Source organism: Otolemur garnettii, unplaced genomic scaffold, assembly GCF_000181295.1.
Source record: "Otolemur garnettii isolate 467f Iridium unplaced genomic scaffold, OtoGar3 scaffold00453, whole genome shotgun sequence".
NCBI classification, from domain to species: Eukaryota; Metazoa; Chordata; class Mammalia; order Primates; family Galagidae; genus Otolemur; species Otolemur garnettii.
The window spans coordinates 18,883-30,153 of record NW_003852848.1 but is presented as its reverse complement, the minus strand read 5'-3'; the positions used below and the strand labels follow the sequence as shown (position 1 = coordinate 30,153).

The 11,271-nt window shown below is 43.6% G+C and overlaps 1 protein-coding gene across 1 annotated transcript; it reads right to left on the bottom strand.

The window, feature by feature from the left end:
- Positions 1-2,003: 2,003 nt before the first annotated feature.
- Positions 2,004-2,948, bottom strand: LOC100960570 (olfactory receptor 2M2-like). Its single transcript, XM_012814000.1, has one exon. It carries the CDS (start codon positions 2,946-2,948, stop codon positions 2,004-2,006), a length of 945 nt encoding a protein of 314 aa, XP_012669454.1.
- Positions 2,949-11,271: the final 8,323 nt, after the last annotated feature.

Below are 11,271 nucleotides of genomic sequence, written 5' to 3'. Positions count from 1 at the left end.
GATATGAGATGACTTCTGGGCCCTGCGAGGACTTACCCACCATTTTTGTTCATGGGATGTGAGTATTAGCATGATTCCTCACTGCACTTTCTACCCTGCACTCCACCGCAAACATGCAATGATGTTCATTACCCTCATACATTACTCATTTTCACCTCTATAAAAGCCCCACTGACCCTTGGCCGGGAAGATAGATTTGAGGAAGTCTGTGCCTCCCCCTCAGGGCAGATGTGTCTCCTGCAATAAATCCTTCTTCTATGACAATCCTTGTTGTCTCAGTCATTGGCTTTCTGTTTCGTGAACAACATGACCCCCCACCACCACCATCACCCCCATGCACATGTGACCAGCAGCTGTGACCAGCAGGTCTAGCAGCAGCCCAGCACCTGATCTTCGTTTCTCTGTTCCCCACTACTTATCATAGACAGCATTCTTCAGGCAGAGACAAGTTCTCTATCTCTTTTCTATAAAAATAAGAGGCTGGGCTGGGCACAGTGGCTCACGCCTTTAATCCCAGCACTCTGGGAGGCCTAGGCTGGAGGATCCCTTGAGCCCAGGAGTTCAAGACAAGCCTGAGCAAGACTAGAACCCTCTAAAATACTAGCCAGGTATTATGGTGGGTGCCTGTAATCCCAACTACTTGGGAGGCTGAGGAAAGAGGATCACTTGAGCCCAAGAGTTTGATGTTACTATGATGCTATGGTTCTCTACTGACGGTGACAAAGTGAGACTTTATCTCAAAAAGAAAAAAAAGTAAAGTCTGATCTTATGCTTTCCCAGAGAAGACAACAAAATTGCAAGGATGGTTGTATTTCTAGGGAAATAATACAAAAATTATTAACTCATAGTTTTTCAATAAAGACTAAAATATTTCTGCCTACTTTCTTTCTCTTTCCAAACCCCCACCCCTATGGATTTGTGTTTTCATAAACTATTGAGGAACCCAGCAAGCCAAAAAGAAATATAAATTCTCTTTATACTTCCCTAGCTCCTTTGTCTTTTAGAATTTTTTCCTTTAATCCTCAAATGATTTCAAGAGGAACAATGGAATATGAACAATCAGGCCTTAGAATTGGAAGCACCTGGAAAAATGTCTGCTAGCATTCATATTTACAAGACCTTGAGAATTCAGCTACAGTCCCCCCTCTTAAATTCAGCTACCCACCGGCCCTCAGGGCTGGCATTTTTACTTTCTTTTCTTAGGATGCCACTCTGTTCTCTCTTTCCTTTTCTGTCTCTTCACCCTCTTCTCCCTCTCTCACTCCCTGCTTTCTGCTCCCTTCTTTCTCTTTCTTATTTCTTCCCCCACTCTCTTATTTCTCTTTAATATAAAATAAATGTATGCTTTTATATCCTAATCCTGTCATAGAGAAATTTTATTCTTATTCTGCATGCAGCACCAATGGAACATTTCTAAACACATCAAAATTCTCATTACTGGTTCTCAGGATGGGTTGGTTTAAAATATGCAAGTCTTTTCTTTTCCCTTTAAGAATCCTCCTATTAATGAATTGGATGTACAAAGTTTTTTAGGTAATCACACTTCTATAAAGATAGGACAGCACCACCCTCAAAATCCCAGAGCAACTCAATAATGGTTAACATCTCAATATTTAGTACTATACAGGCATTTCTATGACCGTTTTTGAAGTATAAACTTCAGAACATACTTTAAAAAATACGGAGTGGATACTGAAACTGGTACATCCCCCAGCAGTGTCAGGGACTCTTAGAACAGAATCAGGAAGTATTTTAGACCTAGAAATGACCTACAAGGCCAAGTTGAATTCCTTATTGGCACAAAGAAGTCAAATATTTTTTTTTTATTTACACACAGCTAGTGAGTGTCTTGGGTATTTAGATTCTCAGATCAGTTCTGCTAAGTTGTAAGTTAAGGTCAAGAAAATACCTTAGGGGATAAATGTTTACCTGTTGAATACTACTCGTGGAACTGTGGCTCATTGTCTGTCTTGTGGGCCCCAAGTTTATGTAGCTGTGGGAGGCTATGTGTTTCTACCTTGGACTGAATCCTCACCCATTAATTTTCTCAGAGCTGCCAGCACCTCCTTGTTCTTTAGACTGTAAATGAGAGGGTTGAGCATGGGGGTGAAGATGGTATTAATCACAGAGAGTATTTCATCCTGCTCTGATGTATGAAAGGAGTGAGGGGTCATGTAAATGATCATAGCTGGTCCATAGTAGAGGCTCACTACAGCCAGATGAGAGGAACACGTGGCAAAGGCTTTTCTCCTCCCCTCTGGTGAATTCATGCGGAGGACTGTGAGGAAGATGAGCATGTAGGAAGATACAATAAGCCCTACGGGAAGAAGTACAAACACAATGCAGATAACAGACACCACTGCCTCATATAAGGAGGTGTCCTTGCAAGACAGCTTGAGGACAGCAGGCATCTCACAGAAGAAGTGGTGGATTTCCCTGGAGCCGCAGAAGGGGAAATGCATGGTGTAGATGGTATTGATGACGGAATTTAGGGCACCTCCACCCCAGGACACCAGGGCCATCAGCAGGCAGATTCTAGGGCTCATGATAACTGAATACCTCAGGGGGTTGCAGATGGCCACGTAACGGTCATAAGACATCATGGTCAAAAGAAGACACTCACCACCCCCAAGGGCAAAGAAGAAGAAAATCTGGGTTCCACAGGCAACTTTTGAGATGTCTCTCTTCCCAGAAAAAAAGTTGATGGCCATCTTTGGGACGGTGGTAGAAATTAAGGCCAAATCAATAAGAGAGAGATGGCTGAGCAGTATGTACATGGGGGTGTGAAGGCGGGCATCCGTCCAGATCAAGAGGATCAAGGTGGCATTCCCAGCAACGGCAATAATGTAGACCAGAAGGAAAGTGGTGATAAGGATGCTGATGTATGGCAGCTCCGGGAAAAGCCCCAAGAGAAGGAAGTCAGCTGATGTCTCATTCCCTCTATCCATGTTCTGATCCCTCATACTTGAACTGGAGGGTGTGGACAAAACAATAAAAAATGTGTGATGCTGAGGAGTTGCACTGGTTTTCATTTTTCTTATAACTTTCTCAAAAATACTTTCTTCAAACATCAGTATCAGTACAAAGGATAAAAAGGAAGAAAGATAAAACCATTTTTTGTAACAGCTGGGACTAGAATTTTTATTAGAGAAGCAGCTTTCTATTTTGAGGAAAATTCTTTGGATATTATAGGTGAGGTCCTGAGGCTAGAGGCTGAGAAATGAAAAAGCCACCCAGTTACCATGCAATAGTAACATGGTTTGGGGATGGTGCAAACATGAACAGAACCGAGGACAGGAGACAAAACAATGACTGAATTCTTTGGAAAAAATGGTTGATAAGAAATCTCTAGGAGGAGGAGAATAGCCAAATGTCATTTAAGAACAGGAATGTATATTTTCATGTTAATAATCTGTGTATGTGTTTGCTGGTGTATAATGTAAATATCTTTCATTAACCTTGAACTGTGAAGAGTCTGTAGCCTTCTGTTGGGTGCCCCTGTGAAGTGAGTGAGCCAGGCGGGGGCAGGATCTAGAATTAATTGTGAGGTGCAGAAGGGACAGCATATGGGAATGGCAACATGAACCCTTCAGTGAATATCATCACCAGAAGTTGCAATTCAGAGCTGGAGATAGTAAGCTTCCCCCCCAAACTATCATTCCTGAGGAGTCTAGCGTTTCTTCTGCATGTGGCATACATTTGAGTCAGTTTTATTCAAATTTGAAAGGTCATGATGATCCATGATGGCAACTTCCCTGCACAGGACACAGCACTGGTTACAATCACAGAGCTGGAATGTAAGGTGAAATGCAATGCTTAACTTTTGGCCTCCTTTTCCAAACCCAAAATAGTGACATAGGATGTGAGAGAAGCTGGTCTCTTAAATCCTTTGTTCTCTCTGTCTGACGCCCATAGGATAACCCCTTAATCCCACTGCCACTTTCATGTGACTTCTCCCAGGGCAGCCTCACTCCTCTGCTCCTCTGGGCTTTAGGGCTGGATGAGACAGTTCTCCCACTGGAGAGGGAGCTAGTGAGGTGATTCTTTTGAAGTTATCGTCCATTTTTAAAGTACACAAGAGGCTGATGTGGGAAGAGCTTTCAGAAGTTTTCTAGAGAGAATTCTTTTTAACAGACTGGGTTCATTTTTTCTTAAAAGCATTCTCAGGTTCACAGAAAAATCAAGAGGAAGGGACAGGGATTTCCACATACCCTGCCCCACACCTGCATAACTCCTCTCCAGCATCTCCACCAGAGAGACACATTTGTTGCAAGTGCACCTATTTGACTAGCTTTTATGACCCAGAGATCTTAGTTTATATATCGAAGTTCACTCTTTATAGAATTTCTTAAGATTAAAAAATTAGTTTTGACCTTAAATACTGACTGATGTAGGAATGGCTTTTTTTTTTTTTTTGGTGAATGGGTGGTCTGGAAGAACTGAGTGAGGTACTGGCGTTCTCTGTCAGCACAGTCTGCGTCGGGACCGCAGGGAAACTTGCTTCCCTAGATAATGGGCATTTACTGTCATTTGTCCAGGCCCCTGCTCTCCCTCCCTAGCACGAGAGAGCCTGATTATTTTATTCATGTTTTTATCTCAGTGCTAAGACACAGTGACTGGCAAAAAGGACTATCTGACTACTCAATACTGTAAAAGGAAAAAAGAGAGGAGGAGAGGAGGAAGGGAACAAACCTGTTAGGGCCAGTCTTACCTTGAAATTCCACTGATATTATTTTAATCACTCACGTACATAAGTGAAAAGTGTGGTGTTACCTTCTTGGGTCTGGTTAGAAGTAGAGGGCCATCTATGGGAGAAAATAATCTTGATTTTCTTAGAAAAACTTATTGGTTTTAAAGCTTGGGTGGATCAGGCCCTGCACCAGAAGTGACACTTGAACAGGGTTTGTTATCTAACCCTTACCAAAGACTGATTTCACTTGAACTTGGATGGTGTAAGTTTCGTTCTCCCCTGTTTTCTTCTTGAACTGGGTGATGCCAGAATGATACTGCTTTTTCACCCAAACTTGAAAGCAATTAAATAGAAATTATTAATTAAGGAAGAAAAAATAAATTAAAAAATAATTTTGAAATTTTAAATAAATTTCTGGAGTGGTACAAATGCTAGCCTACATAAAGACAATACATAGTGAAAGTCGAAATTAGTGATAATTACGTCTTCTTTTCCTTTTTATTTTGAGACAGCGTCTTGCTACAGTCTGGCTACAGTGTCCTTGGTGTTATAGCTCATAGCAACCTCAAACTCCTGGGCTAGATAATCCTCCGGCTTCAGCCTCCTGAGTAACTGGGACTGTAAGCTCCTGCCTTGTTGCCTGGCTAATTTTTCTATTTTTAGTAGAGATGGGGTTTTGCGCTTGCTTAGGCTGGTCTTCCATTCCTGATCTCAATCAATCCACCTGTCTTGACCTCTCAGAGTGCTGGAGTTAGGTGTGAGCCACCATGCCTGGCCAATAATTACTTCTTTTGTGCTAAGAGGAGGTCACTGTTTTAAGTACTTGGTAGTTACTAATTATTTGCCAGTTACTCTCACAAACACTGTACTACATTTATTTTGCAGGTAAGGGACCTCAATAAAGATGTCCTTTCAATGCCTACAAACAAATGAGTAGCAAATGCAGAGCCTGGGTTTGAAGCCAGTGGTCTAACTAAGTTTGTGTGTTGTCTCTTACCTATGGATGACCATCCTGTCCCCTCCTGTCTTTGCACATCCTGACTTCTCCCCACCATGCACACCACCCACTAGCTCCCACTACATTGGGGTCACCCACCCCCACAAACCTGGTCCCATCTTCACCTTGAATGAGAGCCTCATCAGGAATGGAACAATCTGGAATAATGTTCAAGGAGGGAGGTGAGTCAAGTGGGGAAAGATGTCACTTGGTAGCCTTTTCTCTCTGTCACACTCAATGCCTCTCCCAGTCAGGCCCTGCCCTTCCCAGCAAGGCCTCTACCCCATTTTATCTCTGCACTGCCTCCAGGTACCAGTGTCCTTGGTTAGAGTAGATACCTGGAATTCCCTAATTATAGATTTCAGGGCCCGTGGAAATGAAACTCTCAGTAAACTGAAAACTGGCCTGGAAGTGAGTTTCGCTTCACTGCCGACGAGGATCAGAATATTAGTCCCAGTAAAACAATCAGTTTGTAATCCTGCTCATGCCAAGTCAGAAAATGTAACTCACCTGAGGGAATCAGGCCTATTCCTTGTGGGAAACGCAGTCAGGTGACTGATTTAATATGCCCAGAAGGAAGCACAGCCTGACCAGGGATGCTGTGCAGTAATTGGGCTGTGACTTTCCAGAAAATGAAGAATAAATACCAGACTGTGCCTCAGGCAGGGGACTGCCTGATGACATCCATGCCTGTAGCTGTGTAACCACTCCCAGGGTAGGGGGGTCCCCCCCAACCTTTATCCTTTGGGAATTCTGCCCCCAGACATTAATTAGCTCTGTCTTCTGATAGCTGCTTGAATTTCTTCCAGATTCCACAGTAATTGTCTTCTCAAGTAGAAGAAACTTTGGAGAGCCCTGGATAAGCACCTCAGAGTTGTACCCAAGGACACAGAGATCAGAAATGCACCATGGCCATGCTGGTTAGGAGTGCCATGCTTCCAGGCTCTGTGTCCTCTGCACAGCCTCTGTCTCCCTGTAAACATGGACAGAGGTTCTTTTTACGTTCTTCCCTTTGGCATAAAGCAGTGTGGGACCACCTGCCCTCCAGGACCCCCAGATCCCCACCCCATTAAGACCTTCCCAGAGCAAAGAAAGATGAAGTCGTAGACTATGCACAGAGGAGGTGGGAGACTATGTGCACAGTTTCAAGCAGCTGCCCAACCGAAAAGGGTTCATTTGCCTGTCACTGCAGCCAGACAGAGAGACTGAGAGGGTCTGAGCAAACCGTGATGGCAGAAAAGCCAAATCTGGAGAATAGTGAGAATGGGCTCTCAACTCTATCCTGCCTTGGTTACAAACAGCCATTGTTACAGAAAGTTACAAAGAGAAGGCATCTTGGGAATTACAACTTAATCTAGGACTTAACCTATAGCAACCTCAAAGTAATCTTTACAATGGGACACCATCTCTTCCTCTTGGTGGTATCACTCCCTACGATTGTTTGCTCGGATTCCTTAAGATATGCATCTTTATGGCCTGGGCCTGGAGGTCGATGAAATCAAAGAAAAAGAATACTGCTTAAGCAAAGTGGTGGTGGTGGGGTCACACAATCTTTTAATTTTAACTACTCCTGCTTTAGCCTAATGACTCCATCTTATTCTCACTTAATGCTCTCTCAAAGCCTGGGGAAATTTCACTTGTTAACTTAAAACTTTCTTTGCAGAGAGATCACAAGACTTCTGAGTGTTAGGGTGGAAATCTCAGTAGGTCCCTCATGTGGGCTGAGAAAAGAATAAAGTATAGACTTTATTTTATATTCTTAGGAGGAGAGGAGAGGAGAGAAAGAGAAGAGAGCAGGGACATTGGGTGGCCAAAGAAAGAAAGGAAGAATGTCCCCTGAGGTCCCTCAGGGTTTGGCAAGTTGGCAGAGATGGGAAGTTTTGACAATCGATTCCCCATTGTGATTATAGCCTTAGGTGAAGAGAGAGTTCTTTATTTGACAGGGTTGGTATGGATCCCCTTAGTCCGTGGCAGGTGTGGCCATTGAAATTCAGCTGACCCTCCACAACAGAGCAGCCTGTGGTGTTGGGGGACCCTGTGGTCAGTCCTGGAGACATGACCAGTCTGGGGCTCAAAGGGCACTGCAGTGGTGTGGGACGACTCGCACGCTACTGAGTCTTCATTCTAGTTTACAAGTCTCAGGCCTCTGGCAGGTGGGAAGTCATACCTGTTCCAGAAGGTAGATGTGGGTAAGCAGTAAAGGCAGGACAGCTGATTGTTTATGTTTCAAGGATTGAGGTTAGGAGGCTAATGAAACAGTTTTACAGTATAATTTGGAGCTGAAAATGATAGGCATATAATATCTAGTAGTTTCTGGGAAAGGAAGATACTACAGAGCTAAGGTCCTCCCATGTACCCATAACAGGTCCATGTTATGGCCTGTACCTGAAGCAATAGGTGCTGCCCAACTGGCCATGTCTGGGGTCTCCTGTCAGTCCAGCAATTCCCCAGGGACATCTTATGCTCCAAAACTGGGCTACAAGTAGGTCAACCATAATAACCTATTGTTTAGAAAAGGACCTCTGTGAAAGGAAAGGACAGAAGAGGCACTACTTACCGTATGGTTGGTTGCAGGCCACAGAATTTATCACTGTGAGAGCTGTGACTAGGTGGGGGACAGAACGGGTGACTAGGGGGATTAGAGGGAGCCTTGGGAGCCTGAGGAAGAGGAATCAAAGTGAGTGTCAGTTCAACAGGAGGAGGGTGACTTGGAGAGTGGGATTATGCCAGCTGGGGTTGTTTTCTTGCAGAGTGGGAAGTGGAACAGTGTGCCCCTCAGTCTGTATGAGCTGGCAGCCAGCCTCTTCCCACAATTGGTGATGAGAAGTCCATGCTGCAGGTTGGCTGCAGATTGGCTGCAGATCGGCTGCAGATCATGCAAACACGCAGGCCATCCCATAGTTACAAACGGCAAGGTGCAAAGATACCATGGAAGTGACCTCAGCCTGTTCAATGTGCCTTGTTTCTGGAAAACAGGAGCTTTCTTGCGCTGCAAAATATGGATTGAGAACACAAGATATACTAATTAGGGAGCAAAAGTTCTACCACAAAGTTATCTTCTCTGGAAACTACTATACAAACCAATTAAATGGAGCTACCTCCCAAAAAGAAATTAAATGATCTTATCACCCATATATCAAATGTGCCCTAGCAGCAACATGTCCCTGTAACACTTCATTTCCAAAGGGCATTATTGGCAGGTGGGAAACTTCTAAGACAGTGCCTGATAGCTTGGATTTAGGTGTGTGTAGAGCCAATGTCAAAACTGCAATATTGTAATTTCTTTGTGCTGCCCACATTTAAAAATGCTCTGGAGGTCAGGCGCCGTGGCTCACACCTGTAATCCTAGCACTCTGGAGCTGGACGTGAGTGGATCCCTTGAGCTCAGGAGTTTGAAACCAGCCTGAGCAAGAGTGAGACCCTGTCTCTAAAAATAGCCAGGTGTTGTGGTAGGCGCCTGTAGTTCTATTACTTGGAAAGCTGAGGCAAGAGGATCTCTGTAGCCCAAGAGTTTGATGTTGCTGTGAGTTTTGATGGCACAGCATTCTACTGAGGGCAACAAAGTGAGACTCTCTCAAATAAATAAATAAATAAATAAATAAATAAAAATGCTCTGGAATCTCCAGGAAGTAATTGGTTCTTGGATCAATGGGAACAAAACATGGGCTCAAAAAAGAATGATCTGAACATTTGGGTTCCAGTGAAAACCAAAATGATGGGAGCGACCTGTTCAAGACCACAAGCATGGCAGATTCTAGACAGAGGAAAAAACATGTTTTGGGAACACAACTATCCACACTATAATTCTTTTTTATTGTTGGGGACTCATTGAGGGTACATAGAACCAGGTTAGATAATTTTTATCTGTTGTCTAAGTAATACTGCTGGAAGACATTAATTTCAGTAGCCAGTTAAGGAGGGTTTTACAAAAGGGATGGCAAGTAAAAGCAAAGGTGCACGTGGGTAGAGGCCCAGTGCAGAGCAATGCCCCCACTGCAAACTTATTTACTTATTTATTTATATTTTAAATTAATATAAGGGTATAAATTTTTAGGTTACATTGTTCTCACTTCCAAGGTAAAGTTCAAATTATAGAACAGCCCTTCACCCAGGGGATGTGCTGAACATCCTCACATTGTGTACATTCAGTGAAATCCCACCAATTGCCCTCCCTCCTCCCAGAACACAGTGTGGGTGTGAGAGTCTACATCAAGTGGGAAATGGCTCCAGTTAGGCCATGGGCATAGAGCTCAAATTTTCTTAGGAACAAGAATGCCTTGGGGTGGTGCCTGTGACTCAGTGAGTAGGGTGCTGGCCCCATATAGTGAGGGTGGAGCATTTCAACCTGGCCCCGGCCAAACTGCAACAAAACCAAGAATAGCCGGGCATTGTGGCAGGTGCCTGTAGTCCCAGCTACTCAGGAGGCTGAGGCAAGAGAATCACCTAACCCCAAAAGCTAGAGGTTGCTGTGAATTGTGACACCATGGCACTCTACCAAGGGCAATACAGTGAGACTCTGTCTCTAAAAAAAAAAAAAGGATGCTCTGGAAGCTGCTGGGTTTCCCCTGATCAGAAAGGTAAACACCAGTCAATGCCACGTCCCCAAAGGGAGTAGAAGAAATCTCTCTGTTCCCCAAAGGGATATGAAAAGGAACAGAAATTTTCCTTATTTAAATAGGGTTTGGTCCTTAAAGGAATCAGACTTGCTGGTGAATGGTAGAGTATATAATCTCATGATAGATTTCTATTAAAATATAAATTTTCTCATGCCATTTTAATTCCCCAAAGTCCCTTAGAATGACAAGAAAATGAAAAGATTCAAAATGCTAGAATGGGAGAGGCCATCCATACATAACAAATTTTGAAAAATTTTGGGACAGAAAAAGTTTCTGGAAGCAGGTTGGTTGACCAAACAGAGCAGAGGAAACTGCAGCATGAGCATGTGTTTGGGAAGGGGACTGCTTCTTAGGGTAAAATTCTGAAGCTCAGGGCTCAGGATGAGCAGATGCAGGAGATGGGAGTAAGAAGTGCATTGGATTAGAGAGGGTGTCATCTCCACAGCAGCTACAGGAATCTCCTCCACTCTCACCAACCAGTCTGGCGTTTAATGCCAAATAGCCGCCAGTAGCCCTGCTTTGAAGAAATGGATCAGACCTCTTTAGCATCAGGGGATGGACTTTGAGTGTCGGTGCAGGTGTCCCCCAGGAAAAGCCTCTCTTCTTGTCATGGAATGGGTGGACCCCACCTTAAGGCAGAACTAACAGTCACCAGCCAGATAAAGAAAAAATTGCAGTTTGAAAGAGAAATAAACATCCAGAACAACTGACTCCAGAGAAGACTGTTCAGGAAACAATAGATAATTTAAAAAAGGAAAAAAAGAGAGGAAATCTTATTGGTAGAGTTGAGAAGATACTGCCTGCACAGAGTATCAGAAGATACTTCCAAAAATGATTGGAAGGCCAGGCATGGTGATTTTGAAGCACAATTTGATTAATTTTTGGAATGTTTTTCTTAGTTCTTTTTGTTACTGGCCACCCTGACCTCTCTTCATCAGTGACACATTTTTTCCTCTCAGAAAAACACT

What these genes read in the sequence shown, in the direction of transcription:
- LOC100960570 (XM_012814000.1), bottom strand. Translation starts at nt 2,948, where the DNA reads ATGGATAGAGGGAATGAGACATCAGCTGACTTCCTTCTCTTGGGGCTT.